The sequence below is a fragment of the Leopardus geoffroyi genome, chromosome D3 (genome assembly GCF_018350155.1).
Source record: "Leopardus geoffroyi isolate Oge1 chromosome D3, O.geoffroyi_Oge1_pat1.0, whole genome shotgun sequence".
Lineage (NCBI taxonomy): Eukaryota > Metazoa > Chordata > Mammalia > Carnivora > Felidae > Leopardus > Leopardus geoffroyi.
Genome location: NC_059339.1, coordinates 21,701,233 through 21,719,009, shown reverse-complemented (window position 1 = coordinate 21,719,009; position 17,777 = coordinate 21,701,233). Strand labels below are relative to the sequence as shown.

At 51.7% G+C, this 17,777-nt stretch overlaps 1 protein-coding gene across 25 annotated transcripts in view; it reads left to right on the top strand.

Moving 5' to 3' along the window:
* Window positions 1-17,777, top strand: part of SFI1 (SFI1 centrin binding protein) — a 105,550-nt gene that overhangs the window by 87,161 nt on the left and 612 nt on the right. For 16 of the 25 annotated variants that reach the window (XM_045457352.1, XM_045457344.1, XM_045457338.1 and 13 more), the window contains 16 exons: window positions 4,080-4,161; window positions 4,478-4,656; window positions 5,424-5,499; window positions 5,966-6,061; window positions 6,257-6,369; window positions 6,449-6,544; window positions 7,552-7,654; window positions 9,504-9,600; window positions 12,498-12,658; window positions 13,108-13,182; window positions 14,059-14,133; window positions 14,258-14,434; window positions 14,512-14,771; window positions 15,521-15,625; window positions 15,723-15,954; window positions 17,190-17,521. In XM_045457352.1, coding sequence (XP_045313308.1) covers window positions 4,080-4,161; window positions 4,478-4,656; window positions 5,424-5,499; window positions 5,966-6,061; window positions 6,257-6,369; window positions 6,449-6,544; window positions 7,552-7,654; window positions 9,504-9,600; window positions 12,498-12,658; window positions 13,108-13,182; window positions 14,059-14,133; window positions 14,258-14,434; window positions 14,512-14,771; window positions 15,521-15,625; window positions 15,723-15,954; window positions 17,190-17,521 — 2,259 coding nt within the window. Of the gene's footprint in view, window positions 1-4,079; window positions 4,162-4,477; window positions 4,657-5,423; window positions 5,500-5,965; window positions 6,062-6,256; window positions 6,370-6,448; window positions 6,545-7,551; window positions 7,655-9,503; window positions 9,601-12,497; window positions 12,659-13,107; window positions 13,183-14,058; window positions 14,134-14,257; window positions 14,435-14,511; window positions 14,772-15,055; window positions 15,157-15,520; window positions 15,626-15,722; window positions 15,955-17,189; window positions 17,522-17,777 lie in introns of those variants that run through there. The other 9 variants (XM_045457354.1, XM_045457347.1, XM_045457363.1 and 6 more) reach the window with 5 other exon arrangements.

Sequence of the window (17,777 nt, the reverse complement as noted above, 5' to 3'; positions counted from 1 at the left end):
TTCATCTTTTCAGCCTGAAGAAGATCCTTTAGCATTTTTATAGTATAAGTCAGCTGGAGATGAATTATCTCTGCTTTTGTTGATGGTTCTTTCACTCTCACTCTCATTTTTAAAGGACCTTTTCCTGGCAGTGCCTGGGTGGCTCAGTCCATTAAGTGTCCAACTCTTAGTTTCAGCTCAGGCCACGGTGTCCCAGTTCCTGGGTTTGAGCCCCGTGTCAGGCTCCATGCTAACAATACAGAGCCTGCTTGGATTCTCTCTCTTTGCCCCTCCCCTGCTCATGCTCTCTCTTGCTTACTCACTCTGTCTCAAAATAAATAAACTTAAAAAAAAACAAAAAAGGACCTTTTCCTAGATATGGAACAATGAGTTGATTTCTCCACCCCTCACTCCTGAGTTATTTATTTATTTACTTAAAAAAATTTTTTTTAATGTTTATTTATTTCTGAGACAGAGACAGAGCATGAGTGGGGGAGGGGCAGAGAGAGAGGGAGACACAGAATCAGAGGCAGGCTCCAGGCTCTGAGCTGTCAGCACAGAGCCCGACGCGGGGCTTGAACTCACAAACCATGAGATCATGACCTGAGCTGAAGTCTGTCGGTCAATCGACTGAGCCACCCAGGAGCCCCCCAAGTCTTTTAAAGACATCTTCCCTTGTCTTCTGGCCTCCATTATTTATGTTGTAAAGTCACCCATCATTTGTATTGTTCTTCCCCTGGATGTAATCTGTCTCTCTTCCTTTGCCTTTAAGATGTTTTTATTAAGCTTTGGTTTTCAACAGTTTGGAGTGTGATATGTTTTAAGTGTAGTTTTCTTGTGTTTATCCTGCTTGGGGTTAGTTGAGCTAACTTAAATCTGAGGTGTTTCCCCCTCCACCACCACCACCACCAAATTTGGAAAGTCTTTTACCATTATTTCTTTAAATAATTTATCTATCCTATATCCTTTCTTCCCTCTTTCTATGACTCTATAATTACACAATGTTAGACTATGTGATGTTGTCCCACAGGTCACTGAGGCTCTGTTTGTTTTTTTTTCTTTTTCTCTCTTTTTCAGATTGGGTACTTTCTATTGATCTTCCAATAGAAAGTCTTTAGTGGTCTCTTTCCTTCACTTTCTCATTTGTAGCTCATCCAGTGGTTTTTCTCCTTCAGATATGGTACTTTTCAGGTCTAGAATTTTCTTTCTTCCTTTCTTTTTTCCCAATTCTGGTAAAACATAACATAAAACTTACCATATTGGTAATTTTTAAGTACACAATTCAGTGGCATTAAGCACATTTGCGATATTATGTAGCCATCACCACTATCCATTTCCAGAGCATTTTCATCATCCCAGACAAATTCTGTATCCATTAAAAATTAACTTCCCATTTCCATCTACTCCTAGCCCCTGGGAACCTCTCATCTACTTTCTGTCTCTGAATTTGCCTATTCTAAGTATCTCATTTACATGGAATTGTGTAATAGTAAACCTTTTGTGTCTGGCTTATTTTACTTAGCATAATGTTTTCAAGGTTTATCCGTGTCGTAACATGTATAAGAATTTCATTCCTTTTTATGGTTGAATAATGTTCCATTGTATATACCACAGTTTGTGTATGCATCCGTATGTTCATAGACACTTGGATTATTTCTACCTTTTAGCTATTGTGGATAATGCTGCTGTGAGCATCGTTGTACATACATATGTTTGGGTCCCTGCTTTTAGTTCTTTTGGTTTTATATACCTGGAAGTGGAATGCACCAAATCATATGGTAATTCTACATTTACTTTTTGAGGAGCCACCACAGCATTTGGTTCTTTTTTGTACTTTCTATTTTTCTGTCAAGATTCCTTGTCTGTTAACTAATTTTGTTCATCTCTTAAGTACACAAACTTGGGGCACCTGGGTGGCTCAGTCATTTGGGTATCAGACTCTTGATTTTGGCTCAGGTCATGATCTCCCAGTTCGTGAGTTCAAGCCCCGCATTGGGCTCTGTGCTGACAGTGCAGAGCCGGCTTGGGATTCTCTCTTTCCTTCTCTCTCTGCCCCTCTCCTGCTCTCATTCTTTCTCTCTCAAAGTAAATAAATAAAACTTTTTTAAAAAAGTACACAAACTTATTTATAATAACTTTTTAAGTGTTTGCTGATACCAACATTTGGGTCATTGTCTTGTTGACAGCTATTTTTCCTTTAAAGCGTTTTGCATTTTATTCTGGCAGGCAATAGTTGCTGTTTCTTCTGGTGGTTCCTGTTGATCGTATCAAGTATGATTCTATTCTTCATTTGTGTGGGTCTGTGTGTGTGTGTGTGTGTGTGTGTGTGTAAGATTTTATTTATTTTTTTTAATTTTTTTTGTTAACGTTTATTTATTTTTGAGACAGAGACAGAGCATGAACGGGGGAGGGTCAGAGAGAGGGAGACACAGAATCCGAAACAGGCTCCAGGCTCTGAGCTGTCAGCACAGAGCCCGACGCAGGGCTCAAACTCACGGACCGTGAGATCATGACCTGAGCCGAAGTCAGACGTCCAACCAACTGAGCCACCCAGGCGCCCCAAGATTTTATTTTTTAAGTAATGTCTATACCCAGCATGGTACTTGAACTTACCACACTGAGATCAAGAGTTGCATGTTCTATCAACCGAGCCAGCCAGGCACCTCATGTGGAAGCTCTTTAAATGTTGTCTTCAGTGTTAGAGCATAGCTCTTGTTACTGAGGCTTAGCCTTTCTGAATTCTGATGTTCTCAGCAAAGTCTCTCCATTCAGGCTGGGTCTGAACTCCATCTCCCAGCCCTTTCCAACCTCTGGTCATCTCCGTCCAGCTGTCAGCCCTGATATCAGCTATCAGCCTCACAGAGCCTGCCTGTACAGTGTTATATGTAGATGGAGCAGACTCACATGGAAGTTTGGGTGTTCCCCTTATGGAGTGTGCAAGGTGTCTGTGAGCATGCCTCTGGGGCAGGGCGAGTTCTCTACCTGCCCAGGTTCAGGAAGGCCACATGTGTCCATACAGTCTTTCACCTGCAGTTTTGAACTCTAGTCTCTGCCTCAACTCTGTGAAACTGTCCTTCTCTGCTTGGATTCCCTCCCCCTGCCCCCATGGTTCAGAACATGCCCTTGGGCAGAAAGTCTGGGCAACCAGAGAGCTCACCTTACTTGTTTCTGGTCTCTAAGTATCACAGTCTGTGTTGCCTGCTGTCCAGGGCTAAAAACAGTTGCATCATATATTTTGTTCCATGGTTTTACCAATGCACAGCTCCTAGTGGCCATTGACCAGTTGTCCCAGTGCTGCTTTTGCAGGATTTGACGTCATTATGGTGAGTAGGGAGTCCTAGGCAGAGGTGACGAAGCAGTGGTTCTCAAACCTGTCTCCTTGTCTGTCTCACTTGGAACACTTGTTTTAAACATCATTTCTAGGGGCCCACTTCAGACCTACCATTTCCTGGGGCCACAGTAATTCCCGGAGGCCTGGAATCTGTTTTCAACCACTTCCCACAGGGATTTATGTAGCAGCAACCTGGCTGGTCAGAATGAACTAGAAAGGCTTTCACTAATGATCATTGAGCACTGTTAGTAATTCAGTGTGGAACTGAACTGATGAAGAGACAAGGTCTCAAAGTCAGTCTTTTACGTACTGTGTGAATGCTTCGCTGACACCAGAAATCACTTGGAGAGTATTGGGTTGTCTGTGGGGCTTTTTGGTTACTGTTGTTTGCTTTCCTGGTCTTTCTCTTTCCTTCCCCCCCATATCAACTTATTCACCTTTTTTTTTAATGTTTATTTATTTATTTTTGAGAGAGAGAGACAGAGCACGAGCAGGAGAAGGGCAGAGAGAAAGGGAGACACAGAATCTGAAGTAGGCTCCAGGCTCCAAGCTGTCAGCACAGAGCCTGACTTGGGGCTCGAACCCACGAACCATGAGATCATGACCTGAGCCAAAGTCAGATGCTCAACCAACTGAGCCACCCAGGCGTGCCATCAACTTATTCAATAGCATAAGAGGAAAAATCCAATTATTTGGAACTTCTCATTGTTTTTTTGTAGTTGCTTTGTTTTAAGTCCATTATTATGATGATGATGTTTGCCATTTTTAGGGAAATGCTGGAGAGGAAAGTATTTGCTGTGTGGTGGCAGAAGATGTTTCAGCATCGAGAAAACCGCCTGGCAGAGAGAATGGTAAGTGGCCATCCCTGAGGAGGTAAGACCTGTTTCAAGTCTTTGCACTTGCTGCCTCTTCTGCTCTGGATGTTGCCTGGAACCCAGACCCACACTGAGGGGTGTTCTGCCTGTGACCAGGACTCACGAGACAGGGCAGGGCGTGAGATGCCTATTGACTTTGTCAGCAGAGTCTATATGTGGCTTCTAGGCCAGGGCAGCTTGTTAAAGCCCATTTCTTTGGCCTTGGTCATTATTTTTGGCCTGTAGATTCTTCTTGGCTCCTGTACCCATGCTACCTGACCCGCTCTGTTCTTTCCCTGCTGTCCTGCCCCAGGCCATCCTTCATTCAGAGCGGCAGCTTCTGCGAAGGTCCTGGTCCACGTGGCACCAACAGGCAGCAGCTTGTCACCAGGAGCGGCAGCGGCAAGCAGTGGCCTGTGCCCACCACCACCACACACAGCTCAGGAAGGCTTTCTACATCTGGAGGGAGAGTGCCCGAGGGCTGAGAACAGAGTGAGGGGCTGCTTCTGGCCCAGACGCTCTGCCATCTCAGGCCAGCTTTGACCATAGTGGCAGTGCCATCAGCTCTGAATGCCCATCGGAGAGTCCTGTTAGCCTAGACTCTGGTTTTAAGTTCCAGAAATTCTACCTGATACAGTCTATGCAAAACCAGGGCTCAAGTGAAAGTATCCTGGGGTACCTCCTGGGGCTCCCAGCCTCAGGAACTCAACTAGGGACAGACATGCTCCGTGGATCTGAGGTCCTATCCATTGGATGCATCCTACTCACTGGTTGGGGCCCATTCAAAGTGACCGTGGCCAGGGACTAGACTGATGAGCCCATTTCAGGGTAGCTGACCTCCCCTAGGACCAGCGGCTACAGCCTGGGGACAGGTTGTGGCAGTTTTTACCACACTGTGTGGTCAGAGAGAGCTGGGGCAGACAGCCCACATGGATACTGCAGACACTGTCCTGCTTTGATGCCTTTCTGCACCCACTTTGTGCTGTGAGGATCTCCCCCACTCTCAAATTCTGGCCACATTTAACCTCCTAAGTTGCCTGCACATGAATGTGCTTCACTGGTACTTGAGCCCTTTAGTTGTATGCAAAAATTTGACTAGGTGCTCACTTTCCTGAGGTGAGAACCCACATCCTTTGGCAGCTCTTCAGAGAAGGTCTTGGTCCCCTTCTCCTCCAATTTAAGAACCACTAGGTAGGGGCCAGGGACCGTGAGGGGTGCCCAGGTCCAGGCTGCCATGCTGACTCCAACCCTCCCCATAGGAAGATGGGCCTAATGCTGGCTGCAGAATTCCACTCGGTACGGCTCCTCCACTGGGCCTGGAACAGGTGGAGGGAGGTAAGGCTTTGGCATAGACGCCCCCTCATGTGGTTGTGGCCAGGCGGAGCTGTGTGTCAGCGTGACTCAGAGCGGACATATGGCTTCTCTACAGCCTCTTGGCAACCACCTGCCTCTGAGCATGGGGGAGAGGCCCGGCAGCAGAGGAGGAAACGCTAACCTGGTTTCGTGAGATGATTGGCTCAAAGTCCCTAATATTCTTTTAGGTTCTTGCCTGAACCCACTGAACGTAAAATTCCTGGTCTAACCATTTATAAGCATCCTACTTGGGGTAAAAAGTGTTTAGACCATCACCATTGCTTGAGCATTTACCCCGAGTCAGGCACTTGCCCCACCTGATCCTCACAAAGCCCCCAAAAGATATCTATTCAGAGATGAGGACTCAGGCCCAAGTACCCAGGCTGGGTGTAAGACAGAGGCACAGCTGAGCCACCCCTGGGCCCCTGGCCCTTCTTTCTGTCCACAGTGCCTGGCCCTGCGCGATGCTGAGCAGCGGGAGCTGACGCGCGCCAACCTGCATCACCGGCACACGTTGCTGCACAGGGCGCTGCACGCCTGGGGGGTAGGGGCTGCTGCTTTCGTCCATGTCCCGCCTCGCCGGGGGGGGGGGGCGGGGGGGGTTGCTGGAGACTTGGCTTCCCTTCCTTGTTCTCCCTGCCCCTGCTGGAGCGAGTAATTCCACAAGCCTCACAAAGAGCAAGGTACCTGGGCTGTGGGTCTTACAACCACAGGGCTGAACTCTTTGATCCTCCCTCAGCAAAGTAAAAACAAGTGCTGCTGGAGGTACCAGCCTTACCGTCCAAGTGGCCTATTGTCCGGGCACTCTTCTGACCTTGGGACTCTGGGCTCTTGGCCTTTGCCCCCTCTGTGGTGAGTGCCCTGGGCATCACAGCACCTGTGAGGCCTGCCTAGATATAGGGAGTGGTGTGGGCCCACAGCTGGCTCCTAGTCCTCTTGGTCTCCCACAGACTTACCAGAGCCAGGTGCAGAGCGTCCTACGGGAGGTGGCGGCCAGGGAGAGCCAGCACAAGAGGCAGCTGCTATGGTGAGTCTCTCGGCATCTCTGGGCCCAGCCCTAGGAATGGGGCGCAGACTCCAGAGCCGGGCCGGACGCTCACAGCGTGGCTTTGGCATTTCCACAGCAAGCACCCTATTCATTGGTTCATCTCCTGTCTCAAATTCCTGCTATGTGCAGAGTGGGGTCTCGAGGAGGCAGCCGTCACTTGGACATTTGCGAGAACTCCCACTTGTCTTGCTCCTCTCAACACGGCTCCCTCCCCTGCAAGATTGAGCACCTCCTGCTCCAGGGCTGCAGTGGCTCCCTTGGCCTCAGCCCCGCCTCACCTGCCTTCCCGCTTGGTCCTCCAGGCCTTTCACTGATTCCAGAGGCATCTCTCACACCCTTCAGTCACTTGCTCTCTCAGCTCCAGCTCTGTCATGAGTCCACCCTCCAGCTCTTGCTAAACCCGGCTGTATACTCACTGCTTCCTGGCAGACCTCCCTCATTCTGCTCTTTATTTTCCTTCCTCTGGATTTGTTCAGCATATCATATTCCAGACTGCTTGTTGGTGGTGGGTCTTGTGGACTTAACATCTCCACCCTCCAGGGAAGTGCCCGTCCAGCTCTTTAGACAGAATGAGGAAGAGGGAGTCCCTGAACTAACTCAGCAGCGTGCATGGTGATGGGGCTCCAGTGCCCTTATGCCATCTCTATCTGTGCCTCTCTTATGGCATGACTCACCTACACTGTCACCGTTCTGTGTGCCCTGCAGCACATTAACGTGTGTGGACGTCATATTTGGTCTTGTTCACCATGGTGCCCCCAGTGCTCCCCCAGTGCCTGGCACAGGGCAGGTGCTCACCAGCCATGTGTTGAATGTCTGTGTCAGCATAAACATGGCTGCCAGTGAGACCAATATTGTTAGGGACAAGGAGTCCAAGGTACCTTGTACCTCGACTGAGGAATGAGTGGAAGAACCAGAAACGGCTCACAGAAACCTTGTACTGTCTCCACACTGGTGTCACCCCCATCTCCCCGGCCTGTGTCCTACAGGAATGTGTTCCATCGTTGGAGAGAGAACACCATGGCCCGTGTGAATGAAGCAAAGAAAACCTCCCAAGCAAGTGCTCACTATAGGCAGACCTTGTGTTCCAAGGTGAGGCATGAGGAGACCAGCTGGTCACCCAGGAGGGTTTGGAACTGTGCTTCTGCGAGGGGGTGGCACCAAAGATTTGCACTGAACGTGGAACCTGGGAAATGGGCTAACACCCTCCTCTATGCATACATAACAGCTGTGTGAGCATTTAGTTGGGTTTTATTTATTAATTTTTTTTTTTTACGGAATTAATAACCAATATCCATTAAAACAAAAACATAGTGAGCAAACTGGTTCTTACCAGAACCAGTATTTCCTACACATGTGGAATTTTCCACTGGGACAAACTAAGCATGCTTCTGTCTTTTTATCAGAAGAGGTTGCTCACTCATTGTGGCTGGTTTTGTGGCTGCAGAGGCTTTCTGGAAAGCATAGAGCACCCCAGGAATGTGAGATTGTTGGTCATCATCCGTGGGAAGTGGCCCCCAAATGCTATGTGTGGGGCCCGTCCCCCGTGCTAGAGGAGGGAGGGCATGCCAGGATGCAGCTGTAGGAAGAAGGCATGTTACAGATGGGGAGGAATGACAGAAGTGGTCCCTGGACTTGGGGATGTTTTAGAAAAAAGCAGTTTGCCAGGAACCCAGAACAGCAGTGGTTCACCTGCTTGAAGGCTAGGAGGCACTGGTACTGGTCCTGACAACTCTGAAGCCTCCCGAGGATGAAGAGTAACACAAAGTCAAGGCCCAATCTGTTGTCAGAAAAGCTCCAAGGCCAGCCCTGGAAGGAGGGTCAGGACTCTGCTTCAGGGCATGGAAGGGAGAAGGCCTTTGTGCGGGGAATGGCATTCATGCCTGGGCAGCAAGTGTCCCCTGGCTGCTTGACTTCTTTGTAAAGTGTTCTGTTAGTGTGATTTCGTGTGTGTCTCAGTGTGAAAGATTTGCATGCAGGGGCACCTGGGTGGCTCAGTTGGCTGAGTGTCTGACTTTTGATTTTGGCATAGGTCACAGTTCATGAGATTGAGCCCCATGTTGGCTTCTGTGCTGACAGCATGGAGCCTGCTTGGGATGCTCTCTTGTGCGCTCTCTCTCTCTCTCTTACCCCTCCCCCATTCGTGCTCTGGTGCATGCTCTCTCTTTCAAAAATAAACTTAGGGCACCTGGGTGGCTCAGTTGGTTAATCGTCTGACTCGATTTTGGCTCAAGTCATGATCTCACTGTTTGTGGGTTCAAGCCCCACATCGGGCTCTGCACTGACAGTGCAGAGCCCACTTGGGATTCTCTTTCTCTCCCTCTCTCTCTGCCCCTCCCCTGGTTGTGCACTCGCTCGTGCTCTCTCTCTCTCCCTCTCTGTCTCTCAAATAACTAGGGGTGCCTGGGTGGCTCAGTTGGTTAAGCATCCGACTTTGGCTCAGGTCACGATCTCACGGTTTGTGAGCTCAAGCCCTGTGTTGGGCTCTGTGCTGACAGCTCAGAGCCTGGAGCCTGCTTTGGATTCTGTATCTCCCCCTCTCTCTCTGCCCCTTCCCTGCTCATGCTCTGTCTCTCAAAAATAAATAAACATTAAAAAAAATTCAAAATAAATAACTAAACTTAAAAAAACTTGCATGCATATAACATATAGCTTCATTTAACAAGTAATAATAGAACAAAAACCCACATAATGACTTTTTGATGGCCGGTAGGAAGTTTAAGTTCTTCTATAGAATAGTCCCATCACCTGAGATACTGGGCTTCCTGTGGGGACTGGGGGTTTGGTCATTGCCTGTGTGGCTGGCTGGCGTTTCCCAAAATGTGCATGTGTGCCGTGTTCCCAACTGGGCTTATTCCATGAGGAGCTGCCAGCACAGCTGGGGTGTCCTGGGAAGTCAGGATGTGCCATGATCACATCTCTGCTCTTCATCTCCCCTTAGGTCCTGGTCCAGTGGCGGGAGGCTGCATCAGTGCAGATATACTACCGACAGCAGGAGGACTATGCCATTAAGGAGGCCCAGAAGGTGCTGGATAGGGGTGAGCAGAGTTCCTGGAAGCTGGGGAGAGGATTGTGAAGGACACAGAACTGTCTTGTGTTCCATTTGCTTCCCCTCAGTCTTTGTATTCTTCTCCTGTAGGTGTGTTTCCTGATGCTAAAGTACCTTAGGCTAGGAAGTTTAAAACATCAGAAAATTGTTCTCTCGGTGTTCTGGAGGCCCGATCCGAAATCAGGGTATTGGCAGGGCCATGATTCCTGTGAAGGCTGGAAGGGAAAGTCCTTCCTGGCCTCTTCCAGCCTCTGATAGCCCCGGTGGTCCTTGGTGTTTGTGGCTTATAGACTCATTACTCCAGCCTCAGCCTCTGTGTGCACAAGGCTCTCTCCCCTGTGTCTCTTCTTAGAAGGACACCAGTCCTACTGTATCAAGAGGTCCACTCTACTACAGGATGGGGTCAGTTAATTGTGCTGACCCCCTTGCTAAATAATACACCAACCCTGAGGTTCCAGGATGAACATAAACGTGGGAAGGGGTAACTGTTCAACCTAGTACATCATAGCATTCTGTTCCCAACCAATCCCAGCCAAACACTTTGTGTTCATTTTTTTTAATGTTTATTTTTGAGAGAAAGAGAGTGTTTGTGGGGGTGGGCAGAGAGGGAGAGAGAGAATCCCAAGGAAGCTCTGAGCTGTCAGTGAAGAGCCTGACGCAGGAGTCGAACTCACAAACCATGAGATCATAAACCGAGATCAGATGCTTAACTAACTGAGCCACTCTGGTGTCCCAACCAGTTTATGTTCAAATGCAAGACCAAGGCTTAAAATCTAATTCTTTTTTTTTTTAAGTTTATTATTTATTTTGAGAGAGGGAGGGAGAGAGGGGAGGAGGAGCAGAGAAAGAGGGAGAGTGAGAGAATCCTAAGCAGGCTCCACATTGTCAGTACAGAGCCCAACACAGGGCTCAAACTCACGAAGCATGAGATCCTGACCTGAGCTGAAATCAAGAGTTGGATGCTTAACTGACTGAGCCATCCAGGTACCCAAAAATCTAATTCTTAAAGAGGGGTCAAAGGTGCGGTGGTTGCAATTGGAAAGTCCTTCCAGGGGCTGGCTGCTTCTCAGGTCAGCCCCATCACATAGAATCCTGCTTCCTTGTATGTTTAGGGAGCAGTGGCCTTGGGCAGTCTGAATACCTTCTATAAAAAGCCTGGAGTAGATGGTCCAGACAGGAGCAGAGATGAGATGCAGGGAAACTGAGATCCATGTCCCTGAAGTGGGGTATCCAGCACTCTGAGGGGACAACCAGTGCTTAGAGTAAATGAAGATACAACTGGAAGTGAAAGCAAATGGAAATGGTTTAAATCAGACCATAGGGAAAACAGATCAAGTTGTTAGTTTGCTCCAGGACAAAAATTGATCAACTTTGGTTGGGTTCTGACTTTGGTTGTGTTGATAAACACAGATCTCTGCTTTCCTCTGGGCAGAACCCTGGGGTCAAACATCCCACACCTGCTCCACCCCTGATGTGCTTCTCTATGTCCTCACGCTGCCCTTCACCCCAGAAACCAGTGCTGCGTTTCCAGTTCACTCCAAAAAAGAAGCTGAGGGGCTCAGCTCATCCCTTGGCCTCTATTTGGACAGAGCTTTGGCATCAAGGGCTGCAGAGGCCTTGCCAGTGCCAGTGTGGGTCAGGCGTCCACACTCGGCCCAGGTGGTCACGGTGGGTGTTAGAGGTGACAGGCATGGGGTGCAGCCTGAAGCTGCTTCTCTGCAGGGCCAAGGGGCAGGCAGTTTCCATAGAAGGGAGTGACACCGTGTGGTGGGCCCTGCGTGGGGCCATTACAGGTGGTACAAAGGATTTGGGAGGCCACGTGACAAGACGCTGTGCTCTCAGCAAACTGCAGATGCACACAGTACCTGTGGAACCATTTTTGGGCTTAGTTAAGGCCTTGGGTCTCAGGCACACCTTGGCAGCCCAAGGATGGGGCCCAGTGCTGGGGGAGGATGAACTCAGGGCAAGGCGTCATAAAACACATTCAACAGAATGCCTAGTACAGGCGGGGTCAGATGCTGGCTGTGTGACCTCGCCAAGTATTCTTTGAGCCTCAGTTTCTCCATCTGTAAAATGGGAGTAATAGTACCTGCCTCTTGGGGTGGTCCTGTGGGTTCAGTGAGACACAATAGGCACACTTGAAGCAGTACCCAGCACGTATCAGCACTTGGTACTAATACTCACCTCCAGGCGTGTGAATCCTCCTTCCCTGCCCTCTCCAGCAAGTCCCAGAGGACACCCCATCTTGGCATCAGTTCCCTGGTACCAACCCTCTTCTGTTGTCTCTAAAAGAAACTTCTCTCAGGGTCTAAGAAAAGGGAAAAACCTGAAAGAAAAAAATAAAAACAAAAAACAGAAGAAAGTGCTTGCTCCCTCAAGGGAGAATCTGGTGACGTAAACAAAATGCATTATGTAGCCTCTGCCTGCCTGCAGTGCCCACAGTGGCAGAGGACATGGCCCAGCAGACACTGTGCCTGGCTTGAGCTGCCTGGACCAAGCCTTTGTTTCCTCCCGGGCAAAATCGAGCCATGGCGCCCCACTCCCTCAGACTGAGGCAAAGGTCTTATCCACACCCCCGGCAGCATCCTGAGGACACTCTGCAGGGGTGCTGCAGACCCGTGGCTGCTGTGGACAGGCTGGTGGCTCTGGAAGGCCCTTGCAGTAAACAGCAGACCTGGTTCCGGCCTCCAGGGTGCTCACAGCCACTGAAGGTGGCCAGAGCTGTCCTCAGAGTGGCCACTGTCTGCATGTGGAGGTTTTACTGAGTGCAGCTGACACCCCAGTTCCACCCCCACACGACCTTTTCTGCTCTCTGAATTTCCACCATTGCAGAGTTGTCTGTAGAAACCTTCCAAAAGAGCAAACTCTGACTCAGATCTGTCTTAGGATGTCTCAGGACCTGGTTTCGGCGCTGGCGGGACCAAGGCCAGAGGGCAGCCCAGCGAAGAGCCCAGTTCGAGAGGGCAGCTGGGCATCACCACCGGTGGCTGCTGCTGCAGGCCATGGCCCAGTGGAAGGTGCACCATCTGGGCTGTGTCAGGAAGCGGGTGAGGCAGGCGGCAGCTCCCCACGTGCCGCTGTACAGAGGGGGTGCTCCAGGCTGGGAGACAACCATCTGGGGAAAAGGAGGGCCTTTCTGTAGAACCCACGACCACCAGGATGGGTGCTGGGTAGTTGGGATCCTGTAGGCACAAGATTACCGGAGCCTTTCTGAGAAGACTGAGGGAAACCAGTTTCAGGGTCGGGTCTCCCCCAGGCAGAAGATAGCCCAGCAGAGAGATCTGATTCATTCTGAAACATGGGATATCAGAGCTGGGAGACCTCCAGAGTCCCGTAGACACCCATGCCTGGTACGGGAGGCCCTTGGCTTCCTCCAGAACTCCTCTTCCTGGGGATGGGAGGACAATTCACTTGGGCCCAGAGCCTTTCACCCTCTGGCTGCACCCAGGTGTTTGTGATACAGGGCCCTGATTGCTTTTGTCTGCTCTCTTCCCAGCTCCTGCGGAGGCAGGGTGCCCAGCTCCTGGCCCAGACTCTTAGCCGGGCCTACTTCCGCCAATGGAAACAACAGGTGGGAGCCAGCAAGAAGCCCCTTCCCCTTCCCACTGCCTCCCAAGCCCATGTTTAACTTTTTTTAAATTATCATTTTCATTTCTTTTAAGTAATCTGTACACCCAATGTGGGGCTTGAACTCATGACCCTGAGATCAAGAGTTGCACGCTCTGAGGTGCCTGGGTGCCTCGGTTAAGCATCCGACTTCGGCTCAGGTCTTGATCTTGCATTTCGTGAGTTTGAGCCCCGCATCGGGCTCTATGTTGACAGCTCAGAGCCTGGGACCTGCTTCAGATTCTGTGTCTCCCTCTCTGTCTGCCCCTCTCCCACTTGCACTCTGTTTCTCTCTCAAAAAAAATATTAATAGCATTAAAAAAATTAAAAAAGAGTCTCACACTCTACTGACTGGAGCCAGCTGGGCACCCCCACATTTAACATTTTTAATTCCACCCTCGTCCTAGGGCCCCCCCAACCTTAATCATTTCCTAGCACTGCCAGTTCTTCTACCTGTGACCTGTACAAGCTCAAGTCACTTCAGGGCCCGATTTCTACAGTGTCACATTAGAAAATATTTCAGGGGTAATATCCAAAAAATTAACATGAAATGCATGTCTTTCCCAAGGACTTGATAAAACACCAGGCAGGATTGCATCATGCCCAGCAAACCTTCATGTGCAGGTGTCTGGTGAGCCCAGCACACCGCCCCAAGCTGCTCCCTTCCCTAGGAGCTTTTTGCCTTTGTTCTTCCCAAAGGATCACTCCTTGGCCCACCAGCACTGGGCCCTTTCTAATGGAAGGAGGGCAGCGAGAAAAGGGTCTCAGAGTGACCAGGACGCTGTGGTCAGGGCAGCCTCCTTAAAGGCTAAACTTCCATAGTCCTCTTTTTGACCCCTAGCTGGCGAACAGGAAGCGAGAGCAGTGGGGCACAGCCCGGGCCTTGTGGTTCTGGTCCTTCTCACTACAGGCAAAGGTAAGGGGGGCTCCACACCCCACTGCCCCTGCCTCTCCAGGAGAGGGCCATGCCTCAAAGGAGGGCACACCTCCAGGGGGAGGCTTAAGCAAGGTGAACTGGGCCTCATCTCCTTTCCCTGGAGGTGTGGGCCGCGTGGCTGGGCTTGGTACTGGAAAGGAGGAGAAAGAAGGCGCGACTGGAGCGAGCTGTTCAGGCCTACCACCAGCAGCTCCTTCAGGAAGGTGCCACACGCCTCTTACGGTTTGCAGCCAGCATGCAGGCCTTCCGGCAGCAGCTGCATGCCCAGCAGCAGGTGCAGGTGAGCCCTGGGTCCTCCACCCCTTCTCCTGGGGAACAGGCAGGACCAGGCATGACCTGACCAGAGGCCTGTTGCAGGCGGCCCACAGTCTCCACCGTGTGGTCCATCGCTGTGCCATGCTGTGGAAACAGAAGGTTCTGGGCCAGGGCAGGGAGCCTCAGCCCCTGACATCCACCATGCCCAGAAGGAGAGTGACATTTGACAGTCCCCTTTCCACCTGTGTTGCTGCTGGGGCTGGGGATGCCGCCCTGGAGGCCAAGAGGACACGAGATCCTCAGTCACGGGCAGCTCTGGGCAGCTTGGCCCTGGCTGCTGGAGATTCCCAACTTCTAGAGCTGTGAGTAGCCCAACCCTCACCTCGTCCTCCTTTCTTCCTGTCTGGGCAGAGGCTTGGACTGTACAGGAGGAAGGTCATGGCTGAGCTGCTTGGACCCCTCTCCAGTTAGAATCCTGTCACATCCCTCCCATTCCCATTGGGTCCCAACTGACAGGACCGCATCCTCTGTTCCTGCAGAGCATGGGGGAGAGAACATGTAGTTTTAGGAAAAGGAATATAGGCTGTAGGGCAGCCCCGCCCTTGTGCCCCTAGACCTTCCAGTCTCCCTGCTTCTCCACGTACAGCTGAGAAATGGGCTCCCTCTCGGAAACCCTACTGCTTGTGACCTGGCCCATTCCTGCACACCGGCTCCAAGTGACCAGCACTACCTGAGCCTGGCAGAGAGGTTACCTGTGGTGGGGGCGAGGGGGGGTTTTGGGTACTGGACTGGGCCTCAGTCCTCTCTGCCTCCCTTACCCCCAGCCCTGATAGGGTCTGACCATGATGAGCCTGCTCCCACTCTGATGTGGGGTGAGCACCAGGTTGCTATAGAGGTCAAGTGAGATGATGTGGGTGAGGCATCCCCACGTCGTCAGGCTCATTTCATTGGAATTACTGGAAGTACTATATGGCCCAGGATCACTTCCGGTTCACCGCTTACCTTGGGCAAGAGCCTCTCCTTCTCTGGCCCTCAGTCTCCCCGTAAGATTGGAGGGGTCAGACTGGGTGCCCCAAGCAGCCTAGAGGAACAGGCCTGTGTTTCTTCCCAGCAATGCTGCCCGCTTGGCAAGAAAGCAGCCTCGACGCCCACATTTCCTGCTGGAGCCCGTGCAGAGCCAGGGACCCCTGGGGTGTCGCACCCTTGGGAGACCAGGGTATGTTTTATGGTCCTAGGGTGAGTGGCCCCCTTTCCCTCCTGGTCCTCAGGAGGGTACTGTGGCCTGACCACCTCCTGCCCCTCCCTCTGCGTAGGCCTGAGGCACCGTGGGAGTGTGACCCAGGTGTGACCCAGCCAGCGGGCCCTTCCCTGATGACGCCTTGCCTGCCAGAGGCCTGGACAGCACTGGTCCCAGGCAGCCCCCTGCCCCAGCCCAAGACCCTACCAAGTCACCCTGGCCCAAAGTTGCCCCCCACATTGAATATGGGCCCAGAACTGCTGCCCCCTTCCTCCTTCATGCCATGTGGGGTGGAAGCACCTGCTAGGGTAAGTCCTCCTGGTCACCTGGGGTCTCATTCTTTGGTCTGGCCTTCAGTGCTCTTCCTCATGTACTCGGTGCTGTAGCCGGAGCTGTACTCACTGCTTCCAGAGCACTGCCAGCTCAGGAGGATGCAACGAGGCCACTCATGCATTCACCAAGTGTAGGTGTCCCTGTCCTAGGGACACAGTATGGAAAGGCTGCTAAGGCCCCCCTTGTGAAGCTTCTATCCTAGAGGTAGAGACCAAAGAGCCCCAGACATAGATGAAGACACTGCAGATCATGGAGGGTCCTGCAGGCCCTGGGGGAATGTCTGGATTTTAAGGAAAGTAGGAAATGGTGGGGGCCTGTTGGCTGCTGTGTTCCCGTGGCCCAGCGGAAGGTGCTGGGAGCCAAGATCAGGTGGTGGCTGTGGGCAGAGCCCATCGTGGGAGGCAGACTAGGCAGGACCTGCTCTGATGCTCCGATGGGTTTGATAAGGGTGAGGAGGGAATCCAGGATGGCTCCTGGGTTTCTGGCTTGAGTAACTCCAGGAAAAACGAGTTCTTTTACTGAAAGAGGGAAATGGGGGTAGGGAGCCCATTTGGGGTAAAGCCTGAAGAGTTTATCTTAAACCTGTCAAATCTGAGATAAAGCAACAAGATTCTAGGTGTGGTCAGGGCTGGAGAGCAAAACTCAGTCCACATAAGGTGAAGGTAAACCCTTGGGACCTAAAGAGGTCACCTGGGAGGAAAGGGGCAGAGGCTCCTGAGGGCATGTGACATACAAGTGAAGAGTCTGGGCAGGGATGGCCAGGTGGTAGAGAAGGTCCCAGTGCTTGGTAACGGAGGAGACGGCAGCAGGGTTGGGACACCCCCAGAGTTGGTGCCGGAAGCTGGTCCGTCGTCACCAGAAAGGAACGGAAGGTGTGGGGTTTGACGAGGATAGTTGCCTTTGACCACTTTTCTCCCTGAAGCGCAGGATCCCCACTCAGAGTGAGGTGAGGGTAAAACGGCTGCTTGGGGAGGTAAAGAGCCAGGCTCTGGGGAAGGGGCGGGACTGGCCTGCACAGGTGTGGAGTGTTCCTTGAGCTGCTTGTGGGACGTCCTCCTATCAGGTCCTGAAGAAAGGGGCAGAGCCAGGGCCAGACTAGGTGAGCTGGCTAGGTCAAGTCCTGTGGCCTCACCTCCCCATACCCCTGCAGTGGGTAGCCTGGGTGCCCCTCCCCAGCCTTCCTTCCTGCTCATCTGTCCTCCCTTTACAGGCATCTACACAGCCCATCACCCCTGGGCTTGTGCCCCAGGCCTCTCCATCTGCAGCCAGTGTCCCCCACCCCCACCTGCTGCTTCCTGGGGACTTCACAGGCACTGGGCCCGGGCCAGGCTCTGCAGGCACAGGTGTGTGCCTAAGGCCTGTCCACACTGTGAGCGCTCAGGCCCCTGCCCGGAATCCCTCCATCCAGCCGTGGCATAGCCGGGAGGGTGACCAAGATCAAGCTTATTCTCCTGTTACCATGGGCCATACTGACCTGGAGGCCGAGCTTGAGGGCATCCAGCAGCAACTACAGGACTACCAGACCATGAAGCAGAACCTCTCGTAAGACCCAGAAAAACCCCAGCCGTGTCCCCAGAACTGGCTGCCAGGTTCCTTGGGGTGTTTTGCCTGTGCCCACCCCCCACACGTGGCACCTTTGTCCCTCAGTCCAGCTCAGGTCTGCCTCACCTGTGGGACAGAGGATAAAGGGGAGCAAAACTTTCCACCTAAGTCAAGTGCGAGGCCAGCGGTCCAGTGACTGTGCACGATGAAGGTGCAGAAAAGACAGGCCTGTGCACAGGGGGCTGTCCTGTCTTGT